Source organism: Pelobates fuscus, chromosome 11 (genome assembly GCF_036172605.1).
Source record: "Pelobates fuscus isolate aPelFus1 chromosome 11, aPelFus1.pri, whole genome shotgun sequence".
NCBI lineage: Eukaryota > Metazoa > Chordata > Amphibia > Anura > Pelobatidae > Pelobates > Pelobates fuscus.
Genome location: NC_086327.1, coordinates 89,101,279 through 89,123,746, shown reverse-complemented (window position 1 = coordinate 89,123,746; position 22,468 = coordinate 89,101,279). Strand labels below are relative to the sequence as shown.

The 22,468-nt window shown below is 42.8% G+C and overlaps 1 protein-coding gene across 1 annotated transcript in view; it reads left to right on the top strand.

The window, feature by feature from the left end:
• The window catches only part of CAMTA1 (calmodulin binding transcription activator 1), a 1,539,661-nt gene that overhangs the window by 1,506,389 nt on the left and 10,804 nt on the right, over nt 1-22,468 (top strand). Inside the window, exon 22 of the mRNA XM_063436496.1 lies at nt 4,309-4,339. Within this exon, the coding sequence (XP_063292566.1) occupies nt 4,309-4,339 (31 nt within the window). The remainder of the gene's footprint in view (nt 1-4,308; nt 4,340-22,468) is intronic.

Genomic DNA, 22,468 nt, shown 5'->3' with positions numbered 1-22,468 from the left:
AGGAGGCAAATGGAACTCATTTAAAAGATGTCATCTTCTGTACCTAGTCAAACAAATCTCCACACGTTTAACATTCATTGTATGTAATATCATTGAAATTTCATTAATAAAAATGTTATTGACTCCTCAAACCCCACTGTGAATTTTGGCCCATACTTGTATAATACTAATTCTCCTCTTAATCTAAATATATAGCCAGAGATGATAAATAAATGTACAATTGGTCAGGCAAAATACCGTATATACTCGAGTAAAAGCCGACCCGAATATAAGCCGAGGCCCCTAATTTTACCCAAAAAAACTGGGAAAACTTATTGACTCGAGTATAAGACTAGGGTGAGAAATGTAGCAGCTACTGGTAAATTTCTAAATAAAATTAGATCCTAAAAAAAAATATATTAATTGAATATTTATTTACAGTGTGTGTATAATGAATGCAGTGTGTGTGTATGAATGCAGTGTGTGTGTATGAATGCAGCGTGTGTATGAATGCAGCGTGTGTATGAGTGCAGCGTGTGTATGAGTGCAGCGTGAGTGTATGAGTGCAGCGTGAGTGTGTGAATGCAGTGTGAGTGTGTGAATGCAGTGTGAGTGTATGAGTGCAGTGTGAGTGTATGAGTGCAGTGTGAGTGTATGAGTGCAGTGTGTGTGTGTGTGTTGGTGGGGGGTGGGCAATTTTTTTTTTTATTATTATTTTAATTTTTTTTAATTATTATTTATTATTATTTTTTTTATTTAATTTAATTATTATTATTTTTGTATTATTATTTATTATTTAATTATTATTTTTTAATTATTAATATATTTTTTTTTCGTCCCCCCTCCCTGCTTGATATATAGCAGGGAGGGGGGCTCTCACTCCCTGGTGGTCCAGCATTGGTAGTTCAGTGGGGGGGAGAGGGGGGCTGTCAGAGCTGTAACTTACCTTTCCTGCAGCTCCTGTCAGCTTCCTCCTCCTCCGCGCCGTCCGTTCAGCTCCCTCTGTCAGCTCCCACTGTAAGTCTCGCGAGAGCCACGGCTCTCGCGAGACTTACACTGGGAGCTGACCGAGGTGCTGAACGGACGGCGCGGAGGAGGAGGAAGCTGACAGGAGCTGCAGGAAAGGTAAGTTACAGCTCTGACAGCCCCCCTCTCCCTCAGTCTGTATTATGGCAATGCAAATTGCCATAATACAGACACTGACTCGAGTATAAGCCGAGTTGGGTTTTTTTAGCACAAAAAATGTGCTAAAAAACTCGGCTTATACTCGAGTATATACGGTACTTCTTAGAATGGGGACCCTATAGAATTGCTAAAGCTATTACTTCAGTTATAGGCTAATTTCTGTGGAAATGAATCCAACAATGGCAAAACGAGGTTAGTGCCTGCTAATGTTTTCAAATACTATCTTAACCCTATTTGATACCATAGAACATTGAAATAAGCTATGTAGCTGAAAAATATGGATGTGATCAACACAAAAGAAGGCTGTTGGAGGTCCACTGTCCACTCCTTTCAATTATACAAGAATTGAAAGTCCCTCGGTCACTGTTTGTTTGGTCAATGTGAGCAAACAAAGGACCCCCAGTCACTTAAAATTATTGTGAGTGACACATTGTCATAGTGCAATTCCAACCTACATCTCATGTGACGGAAGGATAGCGATATCAAGGTACTCAACCAAGATGTGAAATATTTTTTATTCCTAAAGTAGTCTAGGCCCATGAGAATTCTTTCCTTGTAAAATATCCCTAACCGTCTCGTAGGGATTATTTCACAAGGGGATTTTTGGGAACTGTGAAAACAAATTTATTTGTAAGCATATGTTTTACTTTTTCCAAGTCAGCTAATTGACCTGATTTTGCAAGTTGATAGACTACTCGAATGAAACCCTCTGTGCACTATAGAGAATCCTGTAGTGTTTTTGTTTGTTTGTTTGTTTGTTTGTTTGTTTGTTTATATGTTTTGTTGTTGTTTTGTTTTTACTGTACTCTCACATTTTTACGACACGTTAGATTATGAACTTTTATATGTTTAAAAATTGTTTTCTTCCCAACTGTTTTGTTTTTGGCTATATGGTAGCTATTCAACGCAATACATTGATTAATAAATATAAACATTTAGCACCTTATTAAAACTCAAAGTATATAGTTTCAGCTATTATTGAGGGGAGGAATCCCTAGGGTAACAAGGTTACCCATCTCTGCTAGATAATGTAATAAGATTTTCTGCTAGAAACATTGATTCATTACCCACTCCTGGGTAATTATTGTATGGTTTACAGTATCATTGATCAAGAAACTGATGAGTCGCACAGCAAATAAATGTGTTTCAACCGTACCTTCATACTACTTATTTTTAGAGACTTTATTATTAAAATTGCTCATTTCAAGCAGTTGTCTCGCTAAGAAATAAAGAAGATGTACTCGTGCAATTTTATGTCTTAACAATATCTATTTATCTAAAAACAATTTTCTTCACTACTCCATTGTTCTAGAATCATATACTCTAAGAGGATTTTTTTTAATGGAATCTCCACAATTTGATTTGCTTTTATCAGGGTGAGAATAATTGATAGATAGACAAACAACATGAATAGGCAACATGTGATGTTCTAACTGTTTTAGAGAGTAAATCACCCTATCAAGCGATGATCACTTATCACTATGAGCGTCATAGTAGTGGTTTGAATTTAACTATTGCTTTTACTTAGCTCTGTTGTATTTATAAAAAAATATCTAAGGTGATCCATCAATGACAATTAACCAGTAATTTAACTCAGTCCAAAAATAACTTGAGATGGTAGCATGGTTTTCAATTTTAAAACGCTCCAATGAATGAATTACTTACTATACCTCTGAGATTTTTTTTATGAACTTATACCTAGGGGTTTCAGTTGTGAGGAGTTCAAAAACATTTTGCAAACTGGATGCCAAAATAGTAGATTTTAAAAAGAAAATGTGAACTAAGAGCTAAGTTAGAGATTTTTTTATTTTTATTTCTATTTTCTTCTATTTTTTTTGACTATTCTATTTTTACCTCTTGCAAGCTCACTGTGTAGAAAATAAAATTGTCCAAGAGCCTGGAAGTGATTTTCAAACCTGGCCAAATATGTCAGGTCTTGCATAGTAAAATTAGTTTCCAAATTTAGTTCATATGGTTTCCTATGTAATAAGCCTGATTTTAAAGATATTTCCATGTGGGTATTATTTAAAAGCATGGGTTTCTCTTCCTCTTAGCATTATCGGCACTTCAGTTAGGTTTCTTTGCTGTATAGGTAGACCAATGGAATAAGTCACTCATTGGTCAAGCTACATGTAGGAACCTATGGTAAATAAAGGAGGGTTAAAGTGTAATTAACATTTTTACTGTCTTGGAGAGCATTGAAAAAGAAGGGACTTATGGTAAAGTAATCCTGAAATTTACACAATGAAAGGTTAATAAAAATAGGTCACAAATTAAAACACAACATTTAAACAAAATTAGTAGAAGAATTGTATTATGCAAACATAAAGTCATGAGAGATTCCCATTTACAGAGGATAGAGGTCATGTCTGAAGTGAAGAACATAAATGAGATTTTTGTCTGTAATTCAATATCTTCTGACTGCGTGAAAAAAATAAAATGGGTCTCCTTGTCAAGTAAAGAGTGCTATTTTGTTTGCATGACTATGAATGTACATATATACATATATGCCACGACAATTGCATTCTTCAACCAAATTTGGATGTATACTTAAATAGCATGTGTTTAAACCAATCAAATATGATCTCCTGCAGGTCTGACATTTTTACAGCGTATCTTATCTTATCGTATCTTAATTAACACTGGTGTCCATTCTTTCTAACATACTTACTTGTAATTACTAATACTTGTAATCCACAAAAGTGGACTGACTGTCTTTGGGTTTTCAAAATTATTTTTGGTTAATTGTATCTATACAAAAACAAAGGTCTTAAACATCACACTTGTATCTTCATGGGAACTCTGGATAATGTCTAAAATAAAATGTTTTCTGGGATATATATATTCAAATAAATATATAGGCAATGTGCTCTTTAAGCAGTTTATTTTGAGCAGCCCAGTGCCGAAAGAGTTAAGAATGGAATCTTTATAAAGTCACAGATTATAGTTTGCATGGGGGCGATAAGGCTATAGTGGACTTGTTATAAAGATTATTTTCTTAACTGTTTCGGTGCTGCCCTGTGATCATGCTTGCAGGGAATACTGCGTATATATGCACAAATATATATATATATCCACATATATTATTTTTCCAATTACACTTGTTTTGCTAATAGCTCTTTGGTATTGTTTTGCTATCTAAAGCCCTCTGGTGGACCATAGGCTGTACAAAAGGGTGAGTTTAGCTTTTGCTAGTCAGTTACTCTCTCATTTTTTTAACCTGTTGCTTTCTGCCTGCTTGCATGGGGCTGCAGCCAAAAAATTGCCAGTAAGATTCACATCCATCTAAAATGGATAAAATAGAAAGCATTTGATTGCCTTTTCTATTACAAATGCTGTATGGTAACGCACATGGATTTGCACCAGAACAGAATTGCATGAGTTGGTCTGCGGGGAATTATCAGACCAGTACGAGGCATGCTTGGAAAGTATTGGAATGGAACCAACAATGTAAAAAAAAAAGGCTTGAACTGGCTTACTCAGATACTAGCGGTTATGCGATGTTATAATCAATTTTTAATAAACCATTTGTTTGATTTATTTAAACAACAAAGCCATGCCATGTTGTTTACTTATTTTAATTTTAGGTTTGCTTGAATTCCCTTGGTATGATGCAGGGTTTGATATCATATAATATGATTTAATGACATATTTTCCCAAATACTGTCTGAATTGTATTTTTGCAAGAATTCACGTATCACCTTCAATTGCATGCATGTGTATTGCGTAACACTTGAATTTACAGCAGATATTTGCAGTGAAATAAATCATTTATTTGTGATCATTTTGTTAACAGATACAATGTAAATATGTATTTAAAATGTATGAAAAAATTACTTTTACACCAGTTTTCTAAATATTAGATACAGACTGCCAAGTGTCAAGAAACTAATATAAGGATTAGATTTTTTTTCCCCCAGGATTTCTGGTATTTACATAAAAATAGAAATCAAATATTACAGCACACCTGAGGTTTACAGTTGACAGCCAAGTGATTTAGATGCATATAATTATTCAATAAGCAGTGCGTTCTCATGAGTTTTTGCAAAATGTAGAACAAAATCGCGATTTAAAAAAAGAAAATCCCACCCTGTTTGGTGAATATTCTTCCAATTTGTCTTTTTTCATCTAGATTTTGTGTCTTGCGCATCTATTCACTGACGTTTACTGTTTTGTGGATACTCTCCATTGGGGATTCTAGCTATTTTACAAGCAGTAGAAGCAGTTCTAGTGGATAATTATTTTAGGTACTTACCTTTCTTGTGACATAGTGAAGTTAAAAAATGTGTTGCTTTAAGAGTTTTAAATGGCTTCTCTAATAAGATATTTGTTCTAACAGCTTTCTATTAAACATCTCAAATCACATTGTGCATAGTCTACTCACCAAGCAAAGAAACGTTTAGCTAAAATTATAATAAAATATCATATCTCCCAATATTTCCAGTTCTGTTGGGACAATCCTAATTTTGGGCTGCTGTCCCATTGTCCTGGGTTTGCTCCCTGGTGTTCACAGCAAGTATAACATAAGTGCATCATTAGATGTTCTTGCGCCGTGTTAAATGGTGTCAGGACACTAGGACTATGCACTCAGCACTTCAGCAGAGCCCTGTTTATAGCTAGCCATGAGTGGGGCTGATCAGTCAGCATGGCATGCCCTCACGCAAGACTAACACACCCCTTCTTTGAGAAGTCCTGCTCCTACTCTAGACAGATTGACCAGATTGTGTGTCACTAGTGATGAAAGCCACCCCTTGTACTGATTTCATACCTCCCAATGTTGGGAGGTATGCAATGTATAAGTATAATTCCTTAGAGATATGCTGCAAACTAACTAACTTGCATTTTTCTGAATATATTAAAACAAAATTATCTATTTCTGTTTCTTGATCTCCTTTTGAAAGGAGACCTTTCGTTTTTAGAGGAACTAAAAAAAACAAAAACATTAGAAACACAGAATTTTTGTGAATTAAATCCAAGAATGCCAAGGAATGCTTTCACACTTCCAGAGAAGGTTGAAAAGGACAAGGCTTTGTCAAAGAAATTTGCCATTTTGTAGACTACTTGACACCCCAGTGGGTCAAGACTAATTGACCCACCAGTTCAAACAATACATTCATAAATCATGTAGCATTTAGAAAACTCTTCACATAAGCCAAGTAGCATAGCAAAAACCATAAAATACTAGCAGTCAGCAGGTTCTTGTCTCCTGGCATTTGACAATCTGGATTTTTCGGTAGGACTGATCACTTTAGAGAAAGTGTATCCCACCAAAGTCCAGTGACAGCAGGATTTACACTACTGTAGTTGATGTTTACAATTGGAAACTGGTTGACTGAACCATTTCTAACAGGGCAGATATTTGGGGAACCTGCATTTTGTGAAGGTGGCACTCATTAAACAGTAAGTTGAATGGTCCTTAGAACATAACTGACTGATCATTGACAGGGAACCATGTTTTTAATTGCATAGACTTGTCGGCAATGGATACAGCTCAGAGTACCATCATCAGTGCAAAATACAGAAAATACATCAAATGATCGAATAGAAAAAACTGCTTAATGGGTTTATTTGGATGGTCACTGGAGGACCTACCATCTGCAGCATACTGGCTAAGATGTAGGCAGTGGATCCATCATCCTAGCAATGTAGAGATTTTTGAGCAATCAGCAACTCTCAGGTCTTACTCCTCTTCCTGTATGCGGTCCTACATCTGGTCCTATCATTTGACATATTATCTTTCTGTGTAATAAACACTGAAAGAATTAAGCACTAAATATGTCCTGATATACAACAGCAGCAACAACAACCTTTCCTCTTCTTGACTGCACTGATGATAAATTCTCACCCATTTGTTGGTGGATGGAGCAAATTGGTGAGCATGCAAAAGAACAGAAAGAAATCCAGTGGTGGAGGATAACTCGAAATTAGGAGAAGTGAATATAGAAACTCACTTACATTTATAGGAGCTTCTAACTCAGCTCTGAGATTCAAGCTTTGGTGGAATAATCCTGAGGATATATATGTGTTTTCTTTGGCAGGTCAGGTATAGGTCCTCAGCAGAGTATTGAGCAAAAAAACAAAAATAGAAGCAGTATATAGTGTAGTATGTAGAAAACTTCCATGTATAAGTAATATGTGGTAATGCACTAACATGAAATAGAGCCTTTAATGTGGCTGGGGGGGGGGGGGGCATTTTATTGAATTAATCATTTGTTCCACACTACTCAGTTCCATCAATATCTATGAAAACAAGCCTCAAGTGGTGCAAATACAGTCCCTTCAAAGTACACTACTAGGGGGCACAAGACAACAATTTTAAAATAACACTATCTACCTCTCCATGTCCCATATAAATTGTAAGCGAACCCTATGATATTAGTTGACAACAATGCATTTATGTACATATTCCTGTTATACATGAATAGTTAAGGATTATACAATGCAATATATGGAGTTATATCTTACTTTGTGCCAAAGAGCTTGGAACCTCTTGCATTGTATGCTGGGATTAGTCATCTTCTTGGAACTTTATGTTGGGGAAAAATGGGGGTAATCGTGTATAAAGCAGGGACAGGGCATGTAAGCAATCCCCTCACATTTCATGCAAATGAAATCTGAAACTGTTGCATATGGGTTAATGGAAGGTCTAGTGAACCCCTCAACATTTAAATAACCTTCCAACTAGAGCAACCCTCCCACCAGAGCAGTGTTCAGGCCAAGTGTAGGGATCGTCCTACACCACTGGAGGTTCTCAATACCCCCGTTAAACTGGAGTGGCAGAGAATTGTCTGGTATGTAGGTGGGAATTAAACCTATAGTGTGCAGTGACCATCGAAAGGTGAGTGCCAATAGAAAAGACCTGACTTTCTGTGTCTTTTCAAGTATCATCCTCCCAGTGATTTTGTTGCAATCACTGGGAAATTAAGAATGTTGACATACGTATAGAATGCTGCAATCTGCTTATGCATGCTTTTGAATTGTATCTCTGAGTGTAGCGGAGCTGCAATAATAAAACCAATATATCCACTGGTGTTCTGTAAAGCATGCAAGAAAACGTTGTTCTGCAGAATAATCCCAATGACCCAGTAACTGGCCGACACACAGTTCTGGTAGTCAACTGGTTACTGGGGGATTGGGATTATTCTGCTGAACAGGTCCTCGGCGGAGGTACTCAGCCAGGGATACAGGGAGCTCCATTACACTGAAAAGCTAGACATCAAAGATATAGTGGAGACAATGAAAGCCATTAAAATATATACATTTTACTTTAATTTGCATTGTAAAATGAAATGTAGTTTGTAAAGCCAAATCTACCTTTATTTCTACTCTGTGAGTGATTACCAGCTTGTAGAGAAATTAATTTATTTTCCAGAAACCCATTCCACCCATTTGATGTCTGCAAATGGGCCATAAATAACAGCCCCCTGCCTGCCCCTCACCCCTCCTCCCCCACACACTCCTCTTTCTAAAGAGTTAAGGATGCTTTAAAGATAATACAATTCCTACAGTCAGGGAAGGAAGAGAAGTGATTGACATCTCTCATATCCCTATTTGCATTACTGAAATTGAGACATTTTAAATATATTATATTTGAAAAATACACAAATTAGCTGTACTTACTGAATGTGGGCACTATTCTTTATTTTATTTTTTAAACACATTCTGTTGCATTATCAGTGAACAGATAGTAATAGCATCACGGTCCTTACAAATACTTATAAGCAGGGTACTTGACATTTTTTATTTATGTATTTTTGTCACAGCTAAGGTATGAAAAAATAGCATTTTATATGGCAGCTATGCATTCTATGTTTCATAATATGCTGCTATTTTTGAAAACAAAAACTGCTTCACATCGAAGGGATGGCAAAACCCCCACCCAAGCTGCGGCGGCTAAGGGGGCTACAGAGGTTATGGTGTCCAGTGCTGTTTTTATGGTACTCGGTGAGCACTAGGAAGCGTGATTGGCGGAGGTACCAAGTCGGGGTGCCAGACGGTCCACCACATCTGGTGGCAGAAGTGGGATGGCTCCCTAGCGAGTGGAGAAGCATCCTGGAGACACTGGAATCGTTTGGATTATTAACCAGGGGGATGGCGCTAGCATGCGTGCAGCGTCCCTGTCTGCGAAGGAACTCAGCAGGATGAAGCGAGCTAGCCCCCGGGCAGTCTTCCCATACGAGGATGAGGAGTTCCATCGTGCAATGCGTCTCGAAATTCTAGTGGCCACTGATTTACAAGATAGGAGGGAACACGAGCTTTGGGTGGCCAAACTGAAGTCAGAGATTGCAAGTGGGGGACCTGCTTCTGTTACCAGAAGACAGGGGGACTCCAGTGAATGGAACATTGTAGCGTCCTCTAAGCAGAAGTAGTTGTAGTTGGCCTTCCTGTTCAACAACAGTGTACCCTGCAGGGAGCAGAGACAATCGGTCTCGCACCCCAGCAGCAGTGCCTGTCCTCAGGAGACAGGACCTCTGCGGTGGAGGTTGCAGATGGGACCGTGGTCTCTGTACCTGCAGAGCAGGGAAGCTGGGTGGATATCCTGGGGATATCTGGCTGCTGTACCCCCTGCTTCACTACCAGTTCCAGAAACAGGGGACATCATAGACTGGTCCTGGGAGGACATCCAGTTGGCCGATGCAGATGGTACCGAGCAGGGGCGGATTGAGAACCCTCAGGGCCCCCGGGCAAAATAAATCAAGGGCCCCCTTACAGGCCCCACCCATACTCCGCAGCAAGCGCCACCCATGTCCCGCCTCCATGCACCGCCTCCAGCCACACCCTACACAATCTTTAGACACAAGGAACAAAAGTGCAATAATCCCTTCGAGGCCCCAGTAGAGAGTACAATTGAGGGCTAATGGGCCATGGAGGGGGGTCTTTCTAGCAGAGGCTATCTCAGTGTCCTTTAGAGAGTGTGTTAGAAATAATTTTCTCCAGGTCCCATTAGAGACTACAATGGAGTCTAATGGGGCCTGGAGGGGGGTCTCTCCAACACTCTGGTTCCTATTCACAATATAGCAACACAACATAGCTCGCTGATACCTAGGCCAAGTTAGCTCCTCTTACCTTAATTACTGTTGCTGGCTGGCAGTCTGTGGGCTTGCTGGAAGGCTGTGGGCTTACTGGCTGCGGCTGGCAGGCTGTGGGCTTGCTGGCAGGCTGTGGGCATGCTGCCAGGCTGTGGGCTTGCTGGCTGCGGCTGGCAGGCTGTGGGCTTGCTGGCAGGCTGTGGGCTTGCAGGCAGGCTGTGGGCTTGCTGGCTACTGCCGGCAGGCTGTGGGCTTGCTGGCTGTGGCTGGCAGGCTGTTGGCTTGCTGGCTGTGGCTGGCAGGCTGTTGGCTTGCTGGCTGTGGCTTGCTGGCTGCGGTTGGCAGGCTGTGGGCTTGCTGGCTGTAAGCCTAACTGGTGGCCTGTGGGCTGGCTGGCCGGCCTGTGGGCTGGCTGGCTGGCCGGCCTGTGGGCTGGCTGGCTTGCATGCTACTGGAGCACTTGTAGATTATTTAAAGAAATAATCCATGCACAATAACCACTACTGCTCTGTGTAGTCGTTATGGTGCCAGGAGGGCCGGACCCCCCTTTCAGAGTAAGTAGTCAAACCGTTTAAGAACAGTTTGACAACTTACCTGGGGTCTGCTGGGATATGAGGCTGTAGTAGGGTATAGGAGCAGTGGTGCAATGTGTAAGGGGTGCAGTGTGTGTGTGTGAAAGGTTCAGTGTGTGTGAGGGGGTGTAGTGTGTGAATGTGTAGGGTATGTGGGGCAATGTGTGTATGAGGGGGCTGTGTATGTGTGTGGCAATGTTAGTATGGGGGGCTGTGTGTGTATGGGTGGGCAGTGTATGAGTGTGTGAGGCAATGTGTGTAAATGTGTATGGTGTGTGTGGGTGTATGGTGGGCAGTGTGTGAATGTGTATCGTGTGTGGGGGCAGTGTGTTTATGGGGCTAGAGTTCACTCTCACCACTGCGACCACCAGGAATCCCAGTGCTGAGAGTGAACTCTAGCCCGTAGCTCCAGGGCTAGAGTTTACTCTCGCAAGAGCCGTAACGTTGTCGTGGTAACCGCGGCAACGATCTGTGCTCGCGCAAGAAGGACCCAGAGGAGCTGCAGGCTGAGCTCCCGGGTCCTCTCTTCCTCCCTCCCCTGCCGGCTGCCCGCACGGTGCCTGTGGACAGGGGAGGGGGCAATTGCCCTCCTCTTACTCCCCCCTCCCCCTCTTCTTACCCCCCTCTTCTTACTCCTCCCTCACTCTCTTCTTACCCCCTTCTTACTCTCCCCCTCTTCTTACTCCCCCCTCCCCCTCTTCTTACTCCCACCTCTTCTTATTCCTCCCTCTTCTTACTCCCCTCCCCCCTCTTCTTACCCCCTCCCCCCTCTTCTTATCCCCCTCCCCCCTCTTCTTACTCCCCCTTCCTCTTTTTACTCCCCCCTCCCCCTCTTCTTACTCCCCCCTTCCTCTTTTTACTCCCCCCTCCCCCTCTTCTTACTCCCCCTCCCCCTCTTCTTACTCCCCCTTCCTCTTTTTACTCCCCCCTCCCCCTCTTCTTACTCCCCCTTCCTCTTTTTACTCCCCCCTCCCCCTCTTCTTACCCCCCTTCCTCTTCTTACTCCCCCTTCCTCTTTTTACTCCCCCTCCCCCTCTTCTTACCCCCTTCTTACTCCCCCCTCCCTTCTTACTCCCCCCTCCACCTCTTCTTACCCCTTCTTACTCCCCCCTCTCTCTTCTTACTCCCCCTCCCTCTCTTCTTACCCCCCTTCCTCTCTCTTCTTACCCCCTCCCTCTCTTCTCCTAACCCCCTCTCTCTTCTTACCCCCCTCCCTCTCTCTTCCTACCCCCCTCCCTCTCTCTTCTTACCCCCCTTCCTCTCTCTTCTTACCCCCCTCCCTTTCTCTTCTTACCCCCCTCCCTTTCTCTTCTTACCTCCCTCCCTCTCTCTTCCTACCCCCTCCCTCTCTCTTCTTACCCCCCTTCCTCTCTCTTCTTACCCCCTCCCTTTCTCTTCTTACCCCCTCCCTTTCTCTTCTTACCCCCCCTCTTCTTACCCCCACCCTTTCTCTTCTCCCCCCTCACCCTTTCTCTTCTTACCCCCCTCCCTTTCTCTTCTTACCCCCCTCCCTCTCTCTTACCCCCTCCCTCTCTCTTCTTACCCCCCTCTCTCTTCTTACCCCCCTCCCTCTTTCTTCTTACCCCCTCTTTCTTCTTACCCACCCCCCTCCCTCTTTCTTCTTACCCCCCTCCCCTCCATCTCTGTTCATTTCCCCCCTCCCTCTCTGTTCATTCCCCCCTCCCTCTCTGTTCATTCCCCCCTCTGTTCATTCCCCCTCCCTCTCTGTTCATTCCCCCCGCTCTGTTCTTTCCCCCCTCTCTGTTCATTTCCCCCCCTCCCTCTCTGTTCATCCCCCCCCTTCCCTCTCTGTTCATTCCCCCCTCCCTCTCTGTTCATTTCCCCCCCTCCCTCTCTGTTCATTTCCCCCCCACCCGCTCCCTCTCTGTTCTTACCCACCCTCTCCCCTGTAGCGTGGCCGAGCTGCTGTCCGGTCCGCGGTGCCCGGCCGGAGTGATAGGAAGGTGCACACTGAGCACCTTCCTATCACTCCGGCCGGGCATCATGGACCGGACAGCAGCTCGGCCACGCTACAGGGGAGGGGAGGTGAGAAGCTGCAGCCGCCTGAGCGCTCTTACGAGAGCGCTCAGGCGGCTGCAGCATTTAAAGGGGCGGCCGCCCCCCGCAGAGTGTGCCGCCGGGCCCCCTGATGGCGGGCCCCCCTCCCGGCCGGGCCCTCGGACCATGTCCGAAGTGCCCGACCGGTCAGTCCGCCCCTGGTACCGAGCTATCTGCACCAGCCTTACAGGAATGCTGTGCAGCCAGCCCAGATCCCCAACAGCAGCTAGAAGTACCGGCAGAGAGGGCAGTCAGTTGTACTACCCAGCGGCAGCATACCTTACAGAGAGAGGAGACAACCGGTCTCTCTCCCCAGGGGCAGTAGGACATACCGGGAGAAGAGACAGCTGGTAACTTTCCTCAACTACTGTGGGAGCTCATGGGAATGGAGACAACCGGTCCCACTCCTCAGCAGCAGTGCCTGTTAGCAGAAGACAGGACACCTGAAACAGAGGGTGCAGATGGGACCGAGGTCTCTGCACCAGACCTAGACGGATGCTGGTCAGCCATCCCAGATCCCCAACAGCCCCAATGAGAATACCAGGGGGAAGAGGTGGTTCATTCCTCTTCTCAACTGCAGATTCCCAACCGGGTCCTGGGGGTAGTGGATGGGACGGCAGTATCCCCTGATCCCATCCCAGCGGAAGAGCTGGCATCAGGGCAGAGTGCAGCTGGCCTCTGCCCTACCTGTCCCTTTGTTCCAGAGCTGGACTATCCACAGGCCAGCTCAGCGGAGGCACTGGCTACGGGGCAGAGCGCAGCTGGCCTCTGCCCCTCCAACACTGACAGCTCCACGACTGCATAGGCGTGCGCACGGGGTGTGCCGGGTGTGCCTGGGCACACCCTAATCCCCATGGCACGCACTATGTATTGAGTCCTGCAGGAACAGCGTTCCTGCACTTTTATTTGAGCAGGAACGCTGTTCCTGCAGGCACTCAGTGCCCCCTTCCAGACCCATGTTCCCCCTGTCAAGGGGGGGGGGGCAAGAGGTGATCGACCCCCCCCCCCGTCGGGTGCCTGTCTTCATCTCAGCCGCGGCGAGGGAGCTGTGTGTTCTGTCTGCTTCCTCTCGCCGTGCGCCGTTTGCTGATGCCGGAGCCGGAGTATGACGTCATATTCCGGCTCCCAGCTACAGCAGACAGCCCGCGCGGTGAGAGGAAGCAGACAGCACACACAGCTCCCTCGCCGCGGCTGAGATGAAGACAGGCACCCGACCCACTGGACCCCAGGGACAAGTCCACGCCAGCACTCCAGGTAGGGAGGCTGGGTGGACATTTTTTTATTAAAAGAAAAATAATTTGTATGTGTGTGTCTGTAAGTGTGCCTGTGAATGTATGTGTGTGTGTCTGTAAGTGTGTCTGTCTGTCTGAGTGTGTGTGTGTCTGTGAATGTATGTGTGTGTGTCTGTAAGTGTGTCTGTCTGTCTGAGTGTGTGTGTGTGTGTGTGTGTGTGTGTGTCTGTAAGTGTGTCTGTCTGTCTGAGTGTGTATGTGTCTGTGAATGTATGTGTGTGTGTCTGTAAGTGTGTCTGTCTGTCTGAGTGTGTATGTGTCTGTGAATGTATGTGTGTGTGTCTGTCTGAGTGTGTGTCTGTGAGTGTATGTGTGTGTGTGTCTGTAAGTGTGTCTGCCTGTCTGAGTGTGTGTGTGTCTGTGAATGTGTGTGTGTCTGTATGTGTGTGTCTGTGAGTGTGTGGGAGTATGTGTGTGCACGCGTGTATATATATGTGTGTGTCTGTGTATGTGTGTCAGTATATATATATACACACACACACACACACACGTGTATATTATTTTTTGGGGGGTAGGAAAAGAGTTCCCACACTTTATTCCCCAGGACTTCTCCGGAGATCTCCGGATCTCCCCTGTCGGCTCACGCAGAGATGGCACTATCTGAGTGCCGGCTCTGCTCTTAGCCTCCATGGGCTGGCGGGGAGATCTACCTCACTAACCCACAGCAACATGGAGGGAGGCAGGAGAGGACCCGGGGAGCTCTAGACAGCAGCTCTGCCAGGTTCCTCTCACAAGATCTGAGCATTGCCACGGCAACACTCAGATCTTGCGAGAGTTAACTCTAGCTCCGCAGGCTAGAGTTCACTCTCCACTGGACCACAAGGGATGGCGCATGGCAGCAAGGATCCCCCTCCCTACATAAGGTAGGGAGGGGGGATATTTACTAATCTGCCCCCACCTCCACAATCCCTCCAAACATACAGCCCACACACACACAGCACCTAGACACATACAGCACGCTCACACACACAGTACACTAACCGCACCCTCACAAACACACACAGCACCTTTACAAACACACAACACCCTCACACACAGCACACTAACAGCACCCTCAGAAACACACACACACAAACAGCACCCTCACAAATACACAACACCCACACACATCACACAAACAGCACCCTCACACACACAGCACCCTCACACAGCACAGTAACAGGACCCTAACAAACACACAAACACCCTCACACACAGCACACTACCAGCACCCTCACACACAAACAGCACCCACACAAACACCCTCACCCACATAGCACACTACCAGCACCCTCACACACATCACACTAACAGCACCCTCACACACACTAACAGCACCCTCACGCCACCCTCACACAGCACACTAGCAGCACACACACACACACACAGCCGTGTATGTGTATATGTATATATATATATATATATACACACATGCGGCGTGTGTTTGTGCTTTAGGGTGCACACCCTAATGCAATAGGCTGCGCACGCCTATGAACGACTGGGAGCAAGGGGGAGATCGGGGGATGACGGATATCACCCACATAGTCCCGTGGAACTATCTGGGTTGAGCAGGGAGCAAGAGGCTACCTGGTCAGCTACTTGGTTTTGGGTGGGCTTCCCGACTAACTCAGGTACAGACCAGCAGCAGGTCTGGTACCTGTTTAGTCTTCCATTGGGGGGGGATATGTGGCAAACATAACCTCGCCACAAGCTTCTGGAGAAGTCTGCTTGCCAGCCTCCTGCCTCAGGACTATGGGCCCAGCAGGATACACTGTAAAATACACTTTAAAAGGCTCTGTTCATGTGATTTGGGAATATATTGTTTGGGAACCGAACAACCGCACGAACCAGAGACCACTCGTGTGCTTGTTAGGCCCAATTGAAACCTTGTAACGAGTTCCACTGCAGTGTTCTAATTGTTCGTCTGGGTGGCCGCAATTCGTATGAACGACCACGAGGTGGCAGCCATCTTGTTTGCAGGCAGCGGTGTTTGGTCATCGAGTTCATGGAACTGAAATCGGACACTGAAACTCCCGAACACCGCTGGATTTCCATAATCGCCTGCGTTCGGTTCTATACAACTTAGAAGGGCACTGTTCGGTGGAATCTTTCCCACGAACAAGGTGAACAAGCTACATATGTTAACTATGGATTCCATTCGGTACTTTATGACCCTTTTATACTCCTGAAAGAGACCGACCGTTAGCACTGATTTCATGGAACTGTTTTGGGCATAGGACTATGTGTGCTGTCGGTCAAATAATAACTTCCATGGACAAACTGAACCACCGATCTGGGTGATATGCGAGAATGTAACTTTGGTGGGGTTTCTATGGATTTTGGGGGTACTTTTTGGATGTTTATAAATTGTATGTTTTTTGTACCTGAGAGATAATGTAATTAGATGTTTTCTTCTCAGATAATTATCTTGCAGGCACAAAGGATCATAGGAGGGATTTTCCTGTATTGTTGTATTGGAAACCCCTTGCAGGGGCTTTTGCCTCCAATAAACCAGATGACTCCCAGCTTAAGCCTTGGCTCATGTGTGGGCGGAACAGCTATTCTGCTATACCACTTGCTCTTTTACTGGCTATACAGCGATACTCTCTTGGAGGAGAGGTCTTCCCACTGGAAGCTGGATCCAGGTGTTTGGTCCAGGGTGAGAAGGGATGACGAGACCCCCAGCCAAGCTGTGGCGGCTAAGGAGGCTACAGTGGTTATGGTGTCCGGTGCATTGCTTATGGTACTCGGTTAGCACTAGGAAGCATGATTGGTGGAGGTACCCAGTCAGGATGTCAGGCGGTCCGCCACATATTCATTTTTAAAATGTTATATGGTGGCATTCTGAATGTAGAGTAATATATTTTAGTGACCTTCAAACTTGTGCACTTACTTTTATGGAGTGTGATAAATCGTTTTAAAAAGGGACTTATATTCACCCAAGATAAATGTATTTTTTTTTAAAGTTGCCATCAACTAAATCTGTCCTTTGACAGCAGCAGCCCGCTGCTTGCTGCTGGGTTGTCCAACTAGGGTGCCTTATATCTTTATTAGAAATATAGAAACATAGAATGTGACGGCAGATAAGAACCATTCGGCCCATCTAGTCTGCCCAATTTTTTAAATACTTTTAATTAGTATTTAATTAGCCTATCCCACGCATGCTTAAACTCCCTCACTATGTTAACCTCTAGCAGTTCAGCTGGAAGGCTATTCCATGCGGCCCCTACCCTCTCAGTAAAGTAATACTTCCTGATATTATTTTTAAACCTTTGTCCCTCTAATTTAAGACTATGTCATCTTGTTGTGGTAGTTTTCTTCTTTTAAATATAGTCTCATCCTTTACGGTGTTGATTCCCTTTATGTATTTAAATGTTTCTATCATATCCCCCCTGTCTCGTCTTTCCTTATTGACCTAATGACACACCTTGTGAGATGTGGGAGATTGGTATGCTGTTTATAAATACCTATTTTTAATTGATGTTCTAGGCAAGTATTAACCTTGCACAGCTTTAAACATGAGGCTAGAATAAACAAATATTGTTTATATTAGTTTAACTGTCAATTGTCATGGTTGGACAATTAGCACTTGTATTTTGGAGTTTTCAAAGTAGCAGGATGAAAAATATGTTGTTCCACGGAGGCCAAATAATTGATGCCTGAAATTCAGGTCATTAGTTCGAAAATGTGAAATATTATTTGGCATGTCATCAGAAAACAGCATCTACAGCAATTATGAAAACTGTTTCCAAGTCCCAACTCACCAGTAGGTATAGATGGACATATCATAGATTATTGTCAAATTGATTAAATAGACAACAAGATTACATCATGACTTGTATGATGAGTCTTGGCAAAAGCTGTACACCATGAGCATCACAAAGATGGAATTAATAGCAGGGTGACCATTCAGAAACTGCTGGTATCCAAGGTCAATGGATGTGTAGGCACATAACCTTGTGTAAGGAGTGCAAAACCGAAACTGTAGAATGGGAAAAGAAATTAGGTCTGATAAGTAAAATGTCACCATATTTGCTAAATTTAGGCAGTTTTGTGTTTAGGAAAACCAATGGATGATTCAACATTCCGTGTGTGTTAATAGTTGTGTAAAATGCAGGATCAGTAAGTGTTTGGACGTCCATCTCATGCGAGTCATTAAGGTCAATGATTGCTCTGTATGATCATGTGTTGATCAAGAGATATGGGTCCATTATATTAGACCAGGGATGCCCAAAAGGTAGATCCCAGATGTTTTCAAACTACAGCTTCCATTATGTTTTGTCATTCTAAAGGCGTACAAAGCATTATGAGAGTTGGAGTTTGAAAACATATGGGGATCTAGCTTTTGGGCACCCCGTGACTTTATGGCACAGACATGATGAACGTGTATTTACAAATATAACTCTTCTTTACACAACACTTAGGAAATCCAAGAGTGGTTCCATGAATATCACAACGAAGTCTCCAATCACCAAGTATAAACATTAGTAGACATTTAGTGAAATTTGGGGGCGTTTAAAGTGAGAACATTTCCAGAGAAGTGAAAGTTCCCCCCCAAGAAAACATATATATATTGATTATAGTACTAGCTTGTTTAGAAGTATTAAAAGTACATTGTAATATGCACCAACGTGTACTTAATATGATGTAATTTTGGTGTTCACTGACTAACCAATTAATTGTGGTGAGTTAATCTCAGACTAAGCTGTCTTATTTATTTATTTTTTTAACTCTGCTATTTTTTGGGCTAAGTCAGTCATCATTGCAGTGAAACTTGCTCCTAAGTGAAAAACATATATGTGGGGCAACTCTTCAACTTTTTGCAAACAGGGACAAAATGAAAAGAAATCTCTATTATAAGCTCATATAAGCTATATATGGTATGATATTACACATAGTATACAGTGTCTTGCATAGTCACCCCTTTTGCATGATTACACATTTTACACTATTATAACCTGGAATTAAAATGTATTTTATTGGGATTTTTTCTGTTTGTTTCATACAATGTACCTATGACTTTGAATAGTAAAACTACAGACAAATGTTGGTTACATAAGTATTTGTCCATCTGAGTTAATACCTGGTATAACAAAATTGGATTGAAACTGTTGTTTATCACCAATGTTCAAGTCTTTCCACAAATTCTCAATCGAATTGAGGTCTGGGCTTTGACTGTTTGACTGATTTTAAACTTCTCCACCGTAGCTCTGGCTGTGTGCCATCATCCTTCTGGAAGGTGAAATTCTCGAAAACGTTATTATAGATTAAAACTTACTTTCCTTTAGAAATGCCTCTCATATGGCTCCATCCATTTTGCCTGAAATCATGACCAATTTCTTAATCCTTGCCAATTAAAAAAAAAAACTCCCCACATCTGCATGCTAGCACCACTGTCCTTCACCATGACGATGGTGTGCTCTAGAAGATGAGCTTTCGGCATTGCTCAAATTCCATTTTGAATAATGTCTTTAACAGAACTCCAGGGAATGTTCCAAAGATTTCTTTTTTTTATAACCAAACATTGATTGTTGCTTCTCCAGATTTTATACTGGGATTCTTGCTCAATGGTCTTCATGATCTATTTGCCAAGTTATGCTTTATAAAGGTACACTAAAGTCACCCAGGCCTCTTCATCTATGTGAAGTGGTCTGGGTGCAGTGGTCCAGTTCGTTTAGCCCTGCAATGTAAAACTTTGAACAATTATGTTGTTTAGGAAACTGCAAATAAACACACCTCCAGTGGCTGTTACACTGATAGTCACTAAAAGGCACTTCCTGCTATAGCAACTGAGTAAAACATGGTCACTAAACTGCAGACTCCTAGCAAAAGCATTGATCCAATACATTCTATTGGGGACATTTGATGGACATGCGTTACTCGCCACACATACACATAGTGTCACCGATGCTCCTCTGTGGAAGAGGCCATGCCTCCTCTGTGATGCCGCAAGAGGAGGAGAGGTTAGAAGCTCTGAGAGAGGCACCAATACAGATAGGGACAGAAACACTAAAGCATTAGGAATGCATTTTTGTATTCCTAACACGTTTATATTCCTATCGCTTTAGTGTTCCTATTACCAAAAACTGAGACTTTCCAGAAAAAGATGTATATTCATTTTTAGATCACGTGACACTTTAATTGCATACAATTTGACTCTATTCAACTAAATGTAACGTCTGAGAGCAGTTAGCTGCACCACAGCTTATTCATGGATTTTATAGTAACTGGTGTGAATGCATTTGTAACCAAGTAATGTCGAGGGATTTTGTTATTTTAGTTTTTATGTCACAGTAAAAAAAAAAAAAAAAAAAAAACATGTTGGTATGTATTACAAGTCAAATGGTAGAACTCCCAATTAAATCCATTTAAATTCTAGGTTAAACCAGTACAGATGGAGGAAACATGGAAGGAATTGGATATTTATGCAAGGCACTGAACGTAAACTATTATGCTTAACAGAAATGCTTTTGCATCAACTAAAGGTTCAAATGCTAGTCATATTTATTTTTTGTGCAAACCATTTACATTTTTTCCTTGCGCTTTAGAATATTTTTAATTCCATAGTAGAGATGAGTACAAAAGAGAAAGCATCATATCCACTACAATATTAAATCAGAGAAAAAAAGTTGTGATATATGGATCAAGAGATTTTTTTGTAGGAACATTCAGTGCAGGTCTAATATAGAGATGTCGCGAACTGTCCGCCGAACCGTTCGCGAACATTTCGCTGGCGAACAATAGCGTGTTCGCGGCGAAACGAACATACGCAATTTCCGGTCCGCCCCCTATACGTCATCATTGAGTGAACTTTGGCCCGGAACCTCACAGTCAGCAGACACTTCCTGGGAGGAAGGGTCTGCTGCTGATTGGCTGGAATGTGTCTGCTGACTGTGAGGTTCCGGGCCAAAGTTCACTCAATGATGACGTATAGGGGGCGGACCGGAAATTGCGTTTGTTCGTTTCGCCGCGAACACGCTATTATACCAGTGAGGTTAACCACCAAAAACACCCACAATAAAACAAATCAAAACAATTAAGGTGTAAGTGACTAATGAAAAAAAAAAACACAGTATATAATAATATACAGGAAATATGTAGGAAAACCAAGGTGTTAACCAATACTGAAATACTGGACATGGCTCTGCACCACATGAGTGGCTCTTTAAAGAGGGCAATATTTTTTCTTGCTATATTCATATTACATGTGTTATTTCTTTCCGATTGCTTTGAGATAATCTGGACACAGTTTGCAAGTGAATCATATATAAGTATTACGTATGTGTGCGTATATTTCACAATATTGGTTAACACCTTGGTTTGTGTGGCTACATTTTACTACACGTAAATACGCTCAATATAGTGGTGTTAGTGCTGGCACTCTATATGCGGTCCATCTGTTTTTTGTTGTTTGTTGTTTTTAAGCAGTTTGACAAAAAAGAAGGATTCTCTGGCACAAAGAAAGGCCATCCCATCTATTTCAAACTTTTGTCCTAACTTTTGCAGTTTGTTTTTTATGTAAATTAAAATTGTCTGTTTAGTGGAAGCGTTGCAGTATGCTGAATCCTGTGCTTAAAATCTATCATCGCATGTACAAATTTTCCTCATTATGACATTCCAAGCAGGAGTGAAAGAAAGGAAAACAACCTTAAAAAGTTTAAAAACACTTTGACGAAAAACTGAGAAATTACATCTCATACAGACCCTTCCTCCTTAACCATTACACTTAGTTGTGTATTTAAAGTACTTTAATTCCCATTTTAACCTTTGATATTCATAAACGATTAGTGAGAGCCCGTGATGAGCTACATACAATGTACACCGGCTAGTTTCACAGCTTAATTTGAGGCAAATTTATCGTCAATTCGGTGTGGCAATTTGTTTGATTTTTCTTTTGTACACCAAGTTTCTATTAAAAGGATGGGTGAGGCATAAGAGAATGAGAAATTGAAATCTGCTTGGCAAGTCACATATTCACCAAACAATTTTACCAGAGCAGAAGCGGAAAATACTCAACATTTCAAATGGCCAACGAAGGACACATTCTTTTTGGGAGTGGAATTGAAGGTGTACCCAAGGAAATTGGACGATTTCAGAAATATTCAGACTTCATGATGTACCAATAGACAGTAATTTATTTGTACAAGTCAGACACGTTTTAATTGAAATACACAGTTTTATTGGTGTGGGGCTTTATGACACACTCAGTCACACTGACATTTGTATTCCTTAAAATAATGAACAACAGGATAGAAGAGATTGAAAAGGGTAAATTGTGCCTAAAAGAAGGAATGTCCTTCCAAAAATGGGACAGGTACGGTATTAAAGCCAATATTGGCTCACCATGAATTAGGCTTATTAAAACCTTAACGTT